The 17,126-nt window shown below is 37.4% G+C and overlaps 3 protein-coding genes across 4 annotated transcripts; 2 read left to right on the top strand and 1 right to left on the bottom strand.

Annotated features, from left to right (window-relative positions):
- On the bottom strand, positions 431–8,423 carry LOC109841334 (afadin- and alpha-actinin-binding protein). The gene is made up of 16 exons (XM_020410270.1): positions 8,285–8,423; positions 8,152–8,180; positions 7,957–8,068; positions 7,383–7,480; positions 7,187–7,283; positions 7,011–7,100; positions 6,816–6,878; positions 6,628–6,702; positions 6,293–6,358; positions 6,140–6,217; positions 4,561–4,671; positions 4,367–4,444; positions 4,086–4,205; positions 1,333–1,376; positions 1,207–1,264; positions 431–749 (listed from the first exon to the last, which is right to left on the bottom strand). The coding sequence occupies exons 1-16, from the start codon at positions 8,315–8,317 to the stop codon at positions 741–743; spliced, it is 1,161 nt and encodes a 386-aa protein (XP_020265859.1). The 5' UTR covers positions 8,318–8,423; the 3' UTR covers positions 431–740.
- On the top strand, positions 11,358–15,039 carry LOC109841331 (4'-phosphopantetheinyl transferase). Of its 2 annotated transcripts, none has more exons than XM_020410267.1 (8): positions 11,358–11,583; positions 12,815–12,990; positions 13,245–13,309; positions 13,471–13,572; positions 13,678–13,833; positions 14,072–14,182; positions 14,288–14,417; positions 14,502–15,039. In XM_020410267.1, the coding sequence occupies exons 1-8, from the start codon at positions 11,474–11,476 to the stop codon at positions 14,609–14,611; spliced, it is 960 nt and encodes a 319-aa protein (XP_020265856.1). In that variant the 5' UTR covers positions 11,358–11,473; the 3' UTR covers positions 14,612–15,039. The 2 variants fall into 2 exon arrangements, with proteins under 2 accessions (XP_020265856.1, XP_020265857.1); XM_020410268.1 differs by having other exon boundaries at positions 11,361–11,583; positions 13,474–13,572.
- Positions 15,133–16,570, top strand: LOC109841333 (fasciclin-like arabinogalactan protein 14). Its single transcript, XM_020410269.1, has one exon. It carries the CDS (start codon positions 15,801–15,803, stop codon positions 16,494–16,496), a length of 696 nt encoding a protein of 231 aa, XP_020265858.1. The 5' UTR covers positions 15,133–15,800; the 3' UTR covers positions 16,497–16,570.

Genomic DNA, 17,126 nt, shown 5'->3' with positions numbered 1-17,126 from the left:
TACATAACTTCTAATATCAAATTCTTATTTTAATTGTTGCATCAGAAGATAAACATGACGAGGAACTAGCCGGTCATAATAACTCAGAAGGATGAGAACAAGAAACCAATCCATAAATAAATGTCAGCATACATATAGATATTATAAGAAAGAAGAAATTGGAAGGTGATCTTATATAAGGTTCTACAAGTCAATTTGCGGAATTCCATAGATCAATCAAAACAGGAAGTCAAATTCTAAGAAACTGCCTCTAATAGCAGAGTTCCTAAGAAGTATATCCATGATCCATATTAAGAGAGGAGTGAAACCAGCAAGGGAGATCCTATGAATGTTTAAACAAAGTAACTAAGTCACCAACTGTTAACTAAGCAACGTTAGAAAACGACTGAAGCTCCATGCAATTAGCTGTTGAATAATTTCCCACTTGCAGTGAATTGGAAAAGAGAAGCTTATGTTGATATGGCTTCAAATGATAACTATTGAAAAATCAGTATTTGAGATACATCATTTAGCTATTAATCGGGACAGAGTCAGGGATTCACATGAGAATCCTCCAACTTCAACCTATCCAAATCCAGATAATACTAGACTTACAAAAGTTACATATCAGTGCCAGCTCTGACTCTGATGCTTCCAGTTTCCACCCCCCTGATACTCTAGAACTTAGTACAGCACTGCGCCAATGCAGCTGAATAGCATTTAAAGCCGGCACTGTCAAAATACCAGGCTTTTGTGGGTTACTAGACCACCTGAATAGGACAAGCACAACCACCATAAGATAATTCCACACAAAGAAACTCCATTGTACTTCTACAAATTAAATAAATGAAATTTATCTCATGCCTTTATAGGATGAATGTAAGCACATATAACTTTGTGGAACTATTATTAATTTGTTACGGACTGAATGTGCTAGCCTGCACTCCATTTTACATTCTAAACTGTCTCATGTCTCTTAGTTGTTATTTTCCAGAATCCACTAAAGAGATCCAAGTTTTCCTGAAAACAGATTATTTAGAATGGCCATACCAATAAGTGGAAATTTATGTTCTCAAAAACGTACTGTGAGGCAAAAGTATTAGAGTGTTCAAATGCTGATGAAGATTGTAATTATTTAATGAAAAAAAGAAAAAAAATAGCAAGGTCGGCATTTGGTGATAATAAGTAATTTCGAGAAAATGTTTATGAGGAAGGCAGTAAGTGGACCTCAGTAGGCGCTGGATGGATCCCGTCCCTTTCAGCATCTAGCTGGCTACTTAGTCTCCTACATGAAAGAATAGTTTAAATATGAGATGAACTCAGAAAAATCATGTGGGTTCTCTATGTTGTCACCTTGGCTTCTCAGACTTTGAAATGTGTTTGGACATTATTGAAGCCTGCATAGAAATTATACGTTAAGATCTCCAACCAAATTTCCAGCTTAACAGTAATTTAGCTTTTGCCTACCAAATTCAAAAGGTTAAAGAAATATTTGCACATAACAAAGATTTGAATGCATAACACAGATTTGAGTGCATAATGCATATCCAAAACCCACAATATATATATGTAGCATTGTAGTACATGGAATCTCAAGCTGATTAGAAAATAGAATATGAAATTTGTTGTCAAGACAAAAGAAGAATAAACATGTTGAATAAAAGTAATAGTATTACACTGTTACGCATTTATTAACCCAAATGAAGAACTGACTCGTGAAAGTACTAGTTAAGGAGCTAGAAAGCAACCTATTAAACCAGCAGCACATATGAGAAATTCATTTGTAAGAAACTTGAATTTCTAAGAAACTTAGTGATACCAAAATGGTAAATCAAAGCATTTGTATACCCAAATGGAAAAACCAACTCCTAAAGTACTAGTTATGGAACTAGAAAGCAATTATCTCCAACCAACCCACTATAACATAAAATGCATGGCAATTTGAATGCTTGAAGTTTATTGATTTCTGTAAGTGTAAATTGATATTCAGGTTTCCGGTTCCAAGGTGCAGACAATGTTTAGTTCACTATGTGTTGTACATTTCCAGTTAGACCTGCTATTGAAATTCTCACAAATATGAGAATTTGACCCTCCCATTCCAAGATCTCTCAAAGAGATTTCATGTCATACAACTTGAAACCAAGGAATTAACATTCCAAATACATCTAAACAAACAACTAGCTAGAGAACAAAGAAATCAGTCATCTTCCAATAATACATAATAACATGAATTGACGTTGCAATTCCATGAGTTCAAACTTACTCATGTTTTCAATTACAAGTTACTAAATGACCTTCAGTACTCTTCACTAAGTGTGTGTGCGCGCGCATGCTTTGCGCATTCAGCTGTAGAGGTGGTGGTGTAGAGCGGGTTGTCTGTTTGTGCATGTGTGCTTAGTAGGTTGGTGTGTTTTGAGAGGGGAAATGACTGGTTGAATTTGAGCATTTATTCAAGAAAACAAAAAGCTAGTCAACTTGGAAATGAGAGAGGGTTGTAAACTGAGAAGTGTGCATATAATATCCATCCACATGAAACTTCAAAACCTTACCAAAGTGTCTACCATCCAAAAGTAAAAGGGCAATGTTTTCCTACGTGGAGGATATAGCATAAAATTAAACCCAGTGTGCAACTAAGAAAATAACAGCAGAGAAATTGACATTTAATGTTCTCCTTACTGAGTGCTCATCGTTCTTCCAATTAGCTGATATTGAAAAATCTTTATCACTGAGGTGTCATTATAAACGTAACATGTGCAAACAATGACAGTACAAAGTTGCATATTACAAAGGGAATCAATGAACATTTTATCATCACATGTTCCCCTGTTCGCATAGCCAAATTAGAAACATCTAATCAAGACTGGAAAAGAGTAGTGTCATTTAAATTCATATTCATATTTCTTGATCTGGAGTCCGGAATCCTGGAAAAAGATGATAAACTGAAAGTAACTTTCTAACATGATCTGAATGCAAGAATTTGTTTGTGCTTCATTGCGAGCTCATACATAGTCTTTTCACGTAAAAACAATACGAATGGAAAAGCTATATTCCATATGGAAGAGTATGGCGCTGCATTGACGAAGTGCCCAGATTAATTTGATAACCAATAAAGTTGATATTGTGCACGTCATGAACATGGTTTCTGCTTTAATTGTGAGATAAAATACAAAGCACTTTCCAAAAAATCAATAGGAAGGGCAAAGTTCTATTACTATGTACAAGATTATAGTATTTATCCACTGAGATCCAAGGATTGTGATAAAGCCATGGTGTGGTTGATATTTATACATCAAATTGGTTAAAGGACTATATATAATTTAGGAGATTAGTTACTCTTATACCATAGAAGGTGGAAAATGAGAAACACATAACCTGAACTCTGTCTCTAACCTTTTCAAGTCTCATCATATAATAAAAATGATAGAATCCCCAAAAATATAGCATATCCCCCAAAATTCATTTCTTCTATGAGACATTCTTGATCAAATTGATTGCAACTGTCAAGTGTTCATTTTCAATGATGGAAAACATTGATGCAAAAGAATTCTTAATGAAAGAAATTAGGATACAACAAATTAAACTAAGTTTCGAATTGATTCAACTTTTATTCCAGGTAATGATTTCGGCAAGAGATTCTGGAGAATCTGAACACGGAGTTTCCGAAGAGTACTTGAAAACATCTATCCAAATGAAATTTTGAATGAAACCAAAATCAATAAAGTGAGGGGACAACAAAGTAACTAATGTTATAATGCCAACTGACTCAACATCTGGTCTGGTTACTAATCTTGGTAAAGATAGCAGCTCTAATTCAGGTTTAATCATGTGTGCAGCAGAGAGAAAAGGAGAAGCATGAAGAAGGGAAGGTAATTGAAGATGATAGTCGATGAATTGAAGGCATGCTAAGCTTCAGTGGGCAGGCTGCAGAACTAAGAGAACACAGTTCGCTCTAGAGAATTTTCAGCTGAGCAAACGACAAGTGCAACTCAACTGCAGTAACCATCCTATGGAGTGCAATTCACAATCCAGCAATAGTAAACATTGTTTGATGCTGTTTCGTAAAAGAATTAAACATGAATTGCTAAGGGGAAAACGTAATTAATGACCTGCTCTTGAATGATGCTCCTCGCTTCAACAAGTTGAGCTTCAAGCTCAAGCTCCCTCTCAGTCGCTTCAGAGGTCACCTCAGCTCCTTTTTGTGCATCTTGAAGCTGAACCATGCGTGCCTTACCCATTGAATACTAAAAACTTAGTTCTATGAATAAACAAAGATTGTGAACAGAGAACACACCAAGTAGGAAACAGATGAAGGAAAATTAGATACATTATGTTGCGTGTGTTTGTGTCTTTGTGTGTGCATGTATGCGTGAGTGTGAAAGAACAATACCTTTATTGAAGACATCTTAGTTCGCAAACTTTCTTCTATTTGATCTCTAGCCATATGAAAAGGAAGGTCAAATACATCCTGCAAGTAGTCGTCAAGACAATAGTTATTCAATAAAGAAAGTTATCGCGTATGAAATAGGGTCAGAAAGAAGAACCCAAATAGCATTTTTTAAATAGAACATCTGATGAACTTACTGTCCTGCCACCCAAAGGAGATTGAGGAGACCCTGCATCCTGCTTTTCATTAACATTCAGAGGTTGCTGTGGTTGCCCATTGGGAGCATTTAAGAAGTCACGCATGTCCATCTATACAGACAATGTCAGGCAAATCACAATATTACATTAGCTTAATGTAAACAAAATTAACATATCAAGTAATACATAAAAAATCTGTAAGAGAAAATTAAGAAAAGTTACTGCACAATAGGAGGGGACAAATAAGCTAGCAAAGAACTGAAGCACACAGAAACCATATACAAATAATAATAATAATAATAATAATAATAATGGTACAGCTTGTAGCGGTTTTGCAGAAGAAATTCATAAAACCAAGAACTGTAATCAAAACAAATACAAATGAGCGCAACGATCCATATGTAATAATACTCCATGAAAAAACTCTGTTTTCAGTTTTTTTTTAAAGCAGCATTTCACCTTTCACTACGTGGAATTAAGTTAAGGTAGTCTCTCTTGACTAATTATTGAATTAACACAGCTACAACAATAACAAAGTATAATCCCAATAAATTTCAGATCAGCTACATGAATCCTCTCTTCTATTTCTCCATTGAGCTTGGTTAAGGACAATCTCTCCCTCAGTGAAAAGTTATTCTGAAGCTTCAATTACCAAAATGCTTTGGCAAGCATATAAGTTCATTCTTAAGAGTTGGAGGTTAGTAACTTTATTAACAAAATTTTCTAACAAGTAATTATGGGTGAAGCCAAAAGAATATTACTTCATTTTGATGATTAGAAGTTCAACTTTAAATTACAGCAATTATTAACTATGACAAACAATGAGGTGACCGGTGAAAAGAAATTTTTAACTGCAGACGTCAGTACATGCCACTGTGAGCAGGATACTCCACTTTTACAATGTTTAGTCGTGTCAGCAACACGGATACATTAAGACATTTGAATGTCCATGTCCTATGATTCGGATACTTCTCATATAATGTACTAAGAAAAAGTAAAATAGGATTTAACTGTATATAAAATTATAAAAGGGAAAGACTTAAAAAGAGTACTTTGAGAGGATCTAGAAAAACAGAAAGAAGAGGCTAACGAGTCTTGCTTTACTTTTCCAGTCATCCCAAAGTGTGACATGTTTTTTAACTAAATAGAACATGTTGCTCCTCTCACATGCGATCAATTATATGCATATGTGTATATGTATTATGTCCGGGGAATTATACATTTTGTTACTGCTCCTGCACCCCTTGATGAGCCATTAAGCCAAGAGAAGAGAAAGAGCATAGAAGTCGTTGATCCACCCATGTGCAAATATCTCCTAGAAAATGCCTGTTTCATCTCCCCAATTAAAAGTTGTTGTGATCGACACTTGACACGTGTTTTGCATTCAGGTAGCTCTAATTCATATACTCACCTAACATTACTGGGCTTAAAGATAAATTTAAATACAAACTGTAAAAGAAATGTTATATTTGCAATAAGAAGAGTTTAAATCTAAATGTATGCACCAGAAAATTATCACCATATACAAAAGCTAACAATTATCACAAGAAATATCGGAAGCATAGCTACAAATTGCTACCTGCATTGAACGTAGTAATGCCCGCAAATCGGAATTCTCAGCCATCAGTTCTTGCTTCTTCACTTCGTATGCATCAACCTGTTCATGCCAGTAAGATATTGTGGAAATTAGCAACTACAAACTGTATGTTGAACTCTGTAGATTCTTCCTTACAATCATTTTATAGAAATCATTGTCGGCCTTCTTTCCATTCCATGTTCCCCGTTGGCGTCCTTCTTTCTGTTAACATTAACAGTAGAACATTAGCTAGAGATTACCATATTTATCCAGAGCAGAAGAATCAGGGGGTAGGCACCAAGGTATATATCATAATGAAAACTCAAGATAGACACCAAGATGGATAACATGATAATGGAAGTTCAAGAAAGAATACACTCACACAAATTAGTGAAGTACAATGAGAGAGCAAGAAATATATGTAACAAAATAGTTAAATAACAAACGCTTCTTCTTCAAAGATTTTTAATAATAAACATGTTGTTCAATACCTGCAACAAATTCATTATCTCCATTCCTGACTTAGATTCTTTCTTCTTCTCCATTAACACTTGGTTTAGCCTCTCCTACATTATACAAATTAAGAACCCCATTAATATTTTAGGCTACCATTTGCATGCTCATCTTGCAAACGATAGTCATGAAGCCGTGATAGGTAAAGACGCATCAAAAATAATACCTGCAATTTTATATATTCCTTCTCCTTTTTCTTCATTTCGTGCACTTGTTGTGTGCGCACTTGCTTGCAAAATCAGGAGGGAAAATTGCAAGTTGTCAGGTAAGACCAGAAAAAGTCAAATTATAGAGGAGAAACTTATTTTGCCAAAAAAAGATGGAACTTGACATGACACAACTATCACAACTTATTCTTCACCTGATTACCAATAACCATCTTTTGAAATTCATCCCTTTCCTGCTGCAGCTTTTCAATCTGAGCTTTGAACGCCGCGGTAGCTTTACCCTCCTGATCATGTCCAGCTTTAGAATGTACATGAAGCTGGAAATTTTAGAGTATGGAAAGTTTCCGCATAATATAACTGACAAACAAACCTTTCGGGTTAAGGTGGCGAGCTCTCGGTCTTTAGAGGCTATTTGCGCCTCAAGTCTTTCAACCTTGGCCTCTAATCTTGATATGTCAGATTGCAACCTGAAACAGTTTCAGAATAATGTTTACGTGAGTCACTGCATAAGACGTATTTCTAAAATAGATAAATTAAGATTAAGATATATCAGATGAAAAACAAACCTTTGCCTCTGATCATTAGCCGACTCCCTAAACTCAATATCCCTCTGCCTCTGCTGAAGTAGAGAATGTATGCAATTGCAAGTCCTTGCAATTGATACCTACACCAATGAGCGAAAGAAAGAATATAGTAAGTTCGCAACTTTCAGTCTTTTTTGGGTAAATTTTTGTAGGTTGGCACTTGACAGTAACTAAAGCCTTAACAAAAATAAAAAGTTTCTACTTTAGATGCAGCTTCATAACTTATGTCCAATTCAACCCCTACTACCAACAAAATAGCTATTACATAATCTTAACTCTGAAAATAATAAATTATAAAAACAATAAACCACAAAATTTAAGTCAATTTCGTAAAATTCCAAGTTTTCCTTCATTCACAATACTGCTCCCGCTTAGGGAAAAAGGAAAGTGACATATTCCCAATCGCAACTGAAATTTCTTAAGAAGTGCTTTAATAGTTCAAGATGAACCCGAAACCCTAAAACCACGGAAAATCAAACAAAAACAGAAATTAATTCAAAACTCCGTAGTGGAAGAAAAAAAAACAACGCAGATCCTCCGGATCGAGGTCGCTCACCGGATCCGTAGCAAACAGATCGAGCGAGGCAGGGAACCCGAAGGTCACCAGCGTCTGGTTCAAATACTTGGCGCAATGCTCCAAGTTGCCGGCATCAGCGAACGTGTACTCGCTGCAAAAGGATCGGAACCAGGTCAAAACCCTAGAAATCAAGAAAACCTAGTTCTGGGCGGTGAATCGAAGAGATCAGCTCACCCCATCCCTAATGTTGGCTGAATGGATCCCTGCATTTGAGATTTAAGAAATAAAATGAGACAGATCTCGAGGGAGGGGGGGAGTTCGTAAGAGAGAATTAGAGAGAAGGGGTTTCGGCAAATTTTTTTTGTACCGCGAGGTCGAAGTCGGAGTGAGGCGAGGGCATTTCCGGAAATGGGAGGATTTTCGCCGGCGAGGAGTTATGATTTTTTGAGGTTTGTCGGGAAATTTGAAATTTGGGGGAGCGAGACGAGAGGAGAGATAGGGTAGTTATCAAATAAATAAATTAGACGTGATGCTAACGTGCGCCTGCCGGTTAAGCGAGCGTATTTCACGTGACGACGCGTAGGTTCTTGGAATGGCCTGCTCATTAGGGGTTTTTTGGATGGGTAAAAGGGGTGAAAGGTGTCAAAAATGTCAGCTTTTTGGCAGTTTTCCCCCAAAATCGCCTCTTATACAGGCGATTTATACATGCGATTTTGGGAGGAATCTATCAAAAATCACCTCTTATACAGGCGATTTTGGGGAAAGCTACCAAAAAGCTGACATTTTTGGCAGCTTTCCTCCTTTTTACCCATCAAAAAACTGGAACCAAACAATCTTGATAAGAAACTTTGAACCTTCAGAATGATGTAGTTCTTCTCAATTTGTTCAGAATAAATGTAGGCTACAATCTTGATTAGGATGTTAAAATGGCTGAGAAATAATATATGTTTATGCTTGAAATGTTTCTCCACTGTGGTTTCTTCTTGTTTTGCTTGGGTTCTTTCGGATTCGGCCAAAAAACATACAAACTACTCGAGGTGAACTACTTGTTTATTATGCGGGAATGAGGATGAACAATGTGTCTATTCTTGCTTCTTATCTACGGATAACAAAAGCGGCATCATTTTGACAGCTAGGATATCCATTCTCACAAATTGAGAAAGGACATTCTCAATAAGTTATTATTAAGAAATAGAAATCCCCACATGAGTGGGAACGGAAAAGGTTAAAATAAAATACAGACATCTTATGATTGATTATTAATACTTATACAAAAACAAAAACAAAAATAAAATCGTCATTCTCTAAATCTCATCCAAACGTGAGAACGATGATAGACATTCTATTGTCACTTTTCTTTCATTTCGCTCTTTACTTGATTCGTTATCACTTGACTTGATATCATATTTATTTCATTCCACTCCTTACTTCATTTCATTATCACTTGACTTTTCATTCCACTTTTACTAGATTTCACAATCGCTCGACCCGATTCTCGCAAATCAAGCAAGCAAAGTACCTCTCAAATCCACTTCTTGCTTCATCTCATTACCACTTGACTCGATTCCCGCAAATCCAGTGAGCAAAGTACCTCACCAGAATCTAGTATGTAATCTCTAATATCTAGGTGGAGTAGTAAGTATTTATAGAAGAAATAGAATCTACTAAGATGTTTTTGAAGTGGGTCTTTTTTAAGGAAAACTAAAACTAGTTTAGTGATAACTATCCGGCCTTAAAAGACTGGGTCAATTTTTGATCCATTGTTTGACGACTTCATTTTGTACACAATTAAAACAATGATGAAGTGAGAAAGAATCTATTAAGATGGTTTGGTCATGTACAACAATGACCCTTTTAGTACAGGGGTTAGGAAAAATAATAGTATTATAGTTAATGAGGCTAAGAGATTTAGGGGTATACCTAAAATAACTTGGTTGGAAGCAATTAAGAAGAATGTGATTATGTTTAACTTAACGGATGAGATGCCTCATAATAGAATGAAATGGAAGAATATTATTCACGTAGCGGACCCCCAATATTTGAGATAAAGGCTTTGATGATGATAGTGTTGTTAAACGAAGGCTAAACTTGCTTTATTTTATAACCAGCCTAGGACTGGTGTAGGGTGGAGGGTGGACCAATGTTGGCGTGGCTATAAGTGAAGGCACTTTTTTTTTACAAACTCTCAAAATTGGACAAGATTTAAACTTGATCTAATGTTTGGAAAAGCTGGGCCAGTGGTGTCCCAAAATTTCTTAGGCCGAAAATGTTTCATTAATGGCTTGTTTGGATTGAGGGGAATAAGAGAGAAGGGAAGTTAGGGGACCCAATCACCTTGTTTGGGAACATTTAAGAGGTGAAGTTATTCACCCTAATTCCCCTTAGTTCACCCATTAGAGCATCTCCAACAGCTTCCCTATTTTATTGGTATTCTCATTTTTGGAGAAATTTGAGCTTTTTTTCGTCTAACAGATTCCCCATCTCATTCCCCAAAATAGGGATGAAGGAGGAAAAAAAGGGGAGTCTTCCCCAAATCTGGGGCATTCTTCAAATATTTAGGGAAAGCTTGGTCATGAATGCAACACGTTCTTCAAGACGGGATGGAGGAGAAAATAAATATAAAATAAAATCCGTAAGGGCCTGTTTGGTTGTCTTTTTTAGAGGCTGAATCCCTGCCAAAACTGACAAAAACTGTCAGTTTTGGCAGGAAATCACCCAAAAACGCCTCTAAAAAAGACGTTTTTGCAAGATCCCCTGCCAAAACTGACAGTTTTTGTCAGTTTTGTCAGGGATTCAGCCTCTAAAAGAGGCAACCAAACAGCCCCTAATTACAAAAAAAACCACGGGGGCAATTCCAATGCATAAGAGCATCCAAAAATAGGAATGTAGAATATTTTTATTATTGTAATAAATGCAGGATTCTTCAAAATGATGAAGCTGTTGGAGTTGGAACAAAAATAATTTGGAGAATATGACTTTTGCTTCCCCATTTTGGAGAATTTTTTGGAGAAACTGTTGGAGATGCTCCAAATTATTGAAGGAAAATGTGGTGTAACCAACTCCAAATTTTTGGGGAAACTGTTGGAGAAATTATTACCCCCCAAATTGGGGTGTAACCAAGAGGAAAGGAACTCCCTTCCCTACCCTTCTCTTCTCTCACCTAGCTTCCCTTAAATTCCCTTAATCCTATTGAAATCCAAACACGCCCTAAGCTAATTCTATTTTAAAACAGTTGCCTAGTTCTTCTTAGGTGCAAAAAAACCCATTATAAATTGATTCTATTTTAAACCCAAACTTCTCTTGCATAACTCCTCAAAATTTTAGGCCAGGATTGGTCTTGAGAGCAGGCCGAAGTGGCCCAATATTTCCTGATCACAAAATTAAAAACTAAAGCGGGCTCCAATCGGATCGGTAGGAATTGCAGCGGGTTCGGGTCCCAACCGGTGGATCTGTCCACTTCATCAAGGGGTCAAAACTCCCTTCATCGGAGCTCTTTCGTTGCGGCGCTCTCTTCACCTCTGAAAGAAGAAGGAAGAAAGACTACTTGCTAATTCACATGCTTGGGTTGCTCCGCAGGAACATGTTACCGATCCAACCCGATATTCTCACCCGCCGTTTTCTCGTTCCCACGCCCTCCCCACCTCCCTTACCTCTTCCCTCTCCCAGGTACTTCTCCTTCTCTCTGTCTCTCTCTCTCTCTCGCGCGCGCGCGCGAGCTCGCGCTCGATTTTCAATCGATATTTTGTTTTATAATCAGTTGTTTATTCAGACCCAACCACGTGATTTCTCTTTGTCGATGCAAAAGTTTGAAATCTGCGCTGTTATCTGAAATTCAGTAAAACCCTAATTTTCTTTGTGTTCCCCCCCTTAAAAGTGATTCTTGGTTCACATAATCGACAAAACTTGCGGTTTTTCTGAAAGTATTTTACCCATTTCGTGTCGGTATTATGAAGAATAAGGAAATGCATTAGGATAGTTGCGGCTATTTGAGCTGCAATAAATTTGGAACTTACATATGGGCATAAGATGGGAGATGCATTAATCGGGCGCATCGCGCGTGTTTGTTCAAATGGATGAATTTCAATGCTTATTGTATGTGCGTAGCGTGTGCATTATAGTGACAAAAAAAATCAAGTTTTGCTATTACAGGAGGACTTAGGAGCACATAATCCTTTTGGTGTTTTGTTATCCTGTCGTTCGTGGCATTTCTTTTTAGGATTTTCTTACAATATGTTTGTGCCGTGTGTGGTTGCTTGCGTAAGTGGTTACCGGAACCTCAGGCGGTTGCTGCATCTGTACCGTATTTATACCCTAGTATCTCGTATGGATAAGGGTGTTAGTGTGTATGAGTGTATCACACCCATGTCCGTGCCAATGCTAGATATAGATGAGCTTCTTCATTCTTGTACGCTAGACATGTTTGGGTGGTGACGAATCAGCTGGATTTCAGTTCATTGTACATATGCAAAATAGATACTGAGATGCTGATTGGGATGTGTTGCAAAAGGGAGGCAAGCGAGCAAGAGAGTATCTATGTTGCTGAATAAAAATTGTGGTACCAATGGAGGATGAAGGGAAATTCTATTAGGATTGTTGGTCCTATTAGTTTATGCTAATGCCAGTGAAACTATGGGATAGTTTGAGTTGGTGTTATGAACATTCTAGCGCAACATTAAAATGACTCTGCATGACAGGTTACTCAAGATTCTGATGCGTCATCGAAACGATTTTAAACATTTGTTACTCTAGCAAAATCTTGATTTCTAAGTTCAAATTGATGATAAAGCGGACTATTAATACGATAGCCCGTTCCTTCATGACATTTGGGTGCTTATGGTTGTTATTTATTTTTTAAGATTCATGCGGAACTTATTTGTATTTGTTCTATTATGTGCAGGGAGACACACTTTTGGTATGTAATACCCGATGAGGTGAAGGACGATTTCCTATTGAATCGGTATGTAGAACTCCTTTCACCGTGTGAAAGACGAAGTATCTTGCAGATGAACAATGACAAAGTTCAGAAAGGGGCTCTGCTGGCTCGAGCACTGGTCCGCACCACACTTGCGAGATGTATGTCTCACCATCCTTGGTGTTATTCGTCTTCTTGATTTCATATGGCAGTTAACTTATATGCATGCAAATACATAACTTTAAACAAACTGATACTTCTCTCCAAGTTGATACGAAAATTGTTACACAAAATGTGAATAAACTTTGCATATGCTTTCATGCATCATGTTGTTGTTGGTGGCTTGTAACAGTAAATTTGTAGTAGATTTATAACTGTGTGTATTAATGGTTGGTTTTCGCTTTTGTTAGATTAGATACCAATGGTAAAGCAGGTCCAAGTTCTTTGCAGTTCAGGAAAAACAAATTTGGAAAGCCTGAGGTAACGATTCGCCTGCTAACAAACTGTTAATGGTCCTCATCAATAGTCTTACATTTCTTGTTTCAACATCATACACATTCAAGTCACATTACTCTTATGACTCATCAAGGAGTTCTTTAGCTGTAGTGTTGACACCACCACCATTTTGTTTTTGTTACTAGCAGGTAGAGTGGAAAGATGATAACTGGACGCAGCCATCCTTGCATTTTAATATTTCACATACGTCATCTTTGATTGCATGTGGCATAACAACAGAAGTGCCAGTACTATCCTGATCCTTTTATTGTCAAGAATGCACTGTTTAGTCAGATTTCTTTTGTGCATGTATAAGAGTAATTTTAATAAACGTGTGATGTGTTATGTCAAAGATTGGAATTGATGTGGAAGAAAAACAACGCAAGATGAGGAATAACATCTTATCCTTTGCCCAACGCTACTTTTCTTCATGTGAAGTCGAGTTCTTGCAGTCTTTCTCAGATCCTGAAAGCCAGCGACAGGAGTTCATTAAAATATGGACCCTTAAAGTGAGCGCATTTATCTTATTATTTTCACTCAAAAAATTATGTTTTACGTGAATGATTCCTCTCAAAGCTTGATTCTGAATAGAGGGGTAATTTTTACTACTGGTATTGTACTAATACAAAGAATAAAGAACTTAAGGAATCTGGTTTGGAGTCTGTAATGTGTACTAATAGTGTTTAGTAATATATAATAAATAAGTCAGTGATTTTATGACATACTAAGTAGTCCTTCAACTTGTAGGAAGCATATGTAAAGGCTCTTGGAAGAGGATTTTCAGCAGCACCTTTTAGGGATTTTAGTATCCGGTTTGAGAAAAGCAAAGGCCAGATGTTTCCTACTGATTCTGAAACTGTGAGTAAACACTATAATGCATCTTTTCATGTTCTATTATAGCTTGATGTCTCTAAGGTGCATACAACTGCAGTTTGCTGAACAATTTACAACTCCTAATATCAGGCTCCCAGAATTGTTGTAGAAGTCTCAGATACTTCAGAAAGTCTCACTTCCAATTGGCAATTTGCTCTTTTCGAACTGGATGGTTCTCATTATGCTGCAGTATGTGTGGAGAACAACAATGACTGTACAGGTGGGTATTTAACTTATTCAGTCTTTCTAAGCGAACAATTTTGTCTCTCACTGATAACTTCTATTTTCTTTCGTGGCACTACAGGAAGCAAAAGAAACCCACTGAATCTGAAAGTGTGGAAGACGCTTCCTTTAGTTGAAGACGAAAATGTTTTAAATAAGAATGCAGTGTTAAATATCAGTGGTTTGTCCTGAGATCTCTTTGGGCTTGCAGTTTCAATGAGACAGTAACAGGCAACAGTCTGTCCTCAACAATTTTTGTTCCTTCAAAATGCTTGTGCTCGATCAGCATAATTTCAGGTTTGTTAGCGTACTATTAAAACAAAGATATAGAGTCGTAAATTGCAAATCTCTTACTTCTATTTACCTGTAGAGCATTTAATGTGTGATGTATAACAGGATCACAATCGATTAATGCTTTACTGATCATATTTTACCCTGATTTGGGGTAATACCTGAGACCATGTAGGTAGCTTTTCTTTTTTTCTGAAAGATAGCGTCAATCTTATTCTTGGTTTTCCACGACTGCTTCTTTTGAACCCAAATTGTGTTGTTTCTTTCGTGTACTAGAAACTGATACTGTATCTTTTGCTTTAATGCAAGTTTGGAGGTTTCAGGTCTTAGCCTATCTGCCTACTGTTCCAGCATTTCTAATGAAATTTATTATTCAGTATTTATCCTTGAAAAAAAGACATTCTGCCACTATTTTTCTCATTTTGAATTGTAAAAAAGGTGAGGTTGATAATGTCTTGGAAATTGGATTGGAGAGAAACCCTTTGATAAATTTCCCATGCTTATCGTCATAGCATAACACCAAATTGCATCACATAGCTAACACATACAATGTATAAACGAAGTCCTGGGTATATATTAGTACATTCTGGTGTTGTAAACTTTTAGCTGGTTATGTACATGACTGAAATCTGTTATAATGAGTTTTATCTGAAGCCATTTTATGCATCCTTCTAAAATTTATTGCATAACAATGCATTATTGTTTCATATATTCTTATGCAATTTTCTTGTGTGTCAGTGTGTCATGACTGTGTCATGACTCGTGCCTCATACCTTATGTCATGACTCATGCCTCATACCTTATGGTGTATGTGTCTAACATTATATCCATGTCAATACTTAGTCGATCGGTTCTTCCTAGAATTTCTGTTTGGTTCAGGTTTCAGAGACCCGGTCCATTGAGAATCTAACTGATGGCCAGGAAAAAAATTCAAACCTCTCCTATTGGCCTAACATCTGAAAGGCCTCCACATTTCAGGGATCCTCTAAGGTCTCTCAACTGTCAAAACTTCTCCAAATATAGTTAAAAGGTCAATTAACCTCCCTATAAAACTCTATTTTTCTCTATTCAAACTGCTGTACTCACCACAATGGCTCCCAAACTCTTTATGCTCGCTCTCCTCATCTCCCTCATCTCCTCCGTCACCAGCCACGACATCACAAAAATGCTCGCTCAATTCCCCGAATTCTCCTCCTACAATGATCTCCTCTCCCAAACCCAAATGGCTGCCGAGATCAACTCTCACCAAATGATCACCGTCTTTGCTGCCGGTGCCTCTGCCACATCCGCTATCTCCAACCAACCCGCTTACGTCCTTAGAAGAATCCTAGCCCTTCACGTCATCCGCGACTACTATGACAACAACAAGCTCTCTCATATAGCAAACACCTCCATCGAAGTATCCACTCTCTTTGAGACCACCGGGCATAGCACGGGTAAAAATGGGTATCTTACCCTCGCTGATATCGGTGGCAATATGATCACGGTCAGATCAGCTGAGCCTGGGGCTAGGAATGATGCGCATATTGTCAAGCTTGTTGTTTCGCAGCCACATAATATTTCGGTGGTTGAGATCAGTGGTTTTATTATTCCGCCTAATATTGGGTCGGATCATTCTATGGCACCGGCACCAGCACCAGCGCCAGCTGAGACTGCTGCTGCTCCTAGCATCGGTGCACCAGCCCCACATGAGAATGCAAGCTCAGGGAACAGGGGATTAGTGGTGAACTGGAGATTGGCTGGTTTGGTTGGATTCGGAGTTGCTATTAGGTTGTTCTTTGTTTGATCTAAGGACTAGTCTAGGAGGATTAAGATTTTAATTCGTTTGATTTTGTTTGCTGGAAAGAAAAAAGAAATTTATATGTGGGGTTCATGCGGTAACTGGATGCATATGTCTTGCTGTTCAACGGAATTCAAATGTTTCTATCCTAAAAAGACTCCTTATAATAGAGGAAACAAATCATGAATCAAATTTGATTTTGTTTCCTAATCTGATTTGACTCTAAAATTGAATTTATTTCCTAATCTGAATAGACTCTAACTCGGATTAAGCGTCCTACATAGATACCAATTGACGCAGCGCGGAAGTGATAGCCTCGGAATCCATAAAGAACGATATTCGAATCCACGAAAGAGTGCCCCCCTCCCTACCCCCCCTAAGTTCAACCTAAAACATTTTCATTTTAGGGGTTGAGGTTGAGTTTAGGTTGGTTGCTCATATCCTAGCTCGAATACGGTTTAGGTCGGGTCAAAAGTAGGCCTATTTGGGTGGGCTGAGGGCTGACCTTTGATCTCACCACCAAACCCATGCCTTATGCGCCTTTGATATCGTCAATGATTTTTTTTTTTTGGTGGGGGGTACTTTTCTTGTAATTTAGTGATATTTTTCTTCAGATTTGAGAGTTTGTGGTGCTCT

Source organism: Asparagus officinalis, chromosome 5, assembly GCF_001876935.1.
Source record: "Asparagus officinalis chromosome 5, Aspof.V1, whole genome shotgun sequence".
NCBI lineage: Eukaryota > Viridiplantae > Streptophyta > Magnoliopsida > Asparagales > Asparagaceae > Asparagus > Asparagus officinalis.
This window is presented reverse-complemented; position numbering and strand designations above follow the sequence as displayed.

What these genes read in the sequence shown, in the direction of transcription:
- LOC109841334 (XM_020410270.1), bottom strand. Translation starts at nt 8,317, where the DNA reads ATGCCCTCGCCTCACTCCGACTTCGACCTCGCG. An exon ending in GCTAATGATCAGAGGCAAAG is followed by an intron (nt 7,284 to 7,382) that starts GTTTGTTTTTCA and finishes AAACTGTTTCAG; the next exon opens with GTTGCAATCTGACATATCAA. An exon ending in GGAGCATCATTCAAGAGCAG is followed by an intron (nt 1,377 to 4,085) that starts GTCATTAATTAC and finishes ATTTCTATGCAG; the next exon opens with GCTTCAATAATGTCCAAACA.
- LOC109841331 (XM_020410267.1), top strand. Translation starts at nt 11,474, where the DNA reads ATGCTTGGGTTGCTCCGCAGGAACATGTTACCGATCCAACCCGATATT. An exon ending in CCGCACCACACTTGCGAGAT is followed by an intron (nt 12,991 to 13,244) that starts GTATGTCTCACC and finishes TTGTTAGATTAG; the next exon opens with ATACCAATGGTAAAGCAGGT. An exon ending in ACAAATTTGGAAAGCCTGAG is followed by an intron (nt 13,310 to 13,470) that starts GTAACGATTCGC and finishes TTTTGTTACTAG; the next exon opens with CAGGTAGAGTGGAAAGATGA.
- LOC109841333 (XM_020410269.1), top strand. Translation starts at nt 15,801, where the DNA reads ATGGCTCCCAAACTCTTTATGCTCGCTCTCCTCATCTCCCTCATCTCC.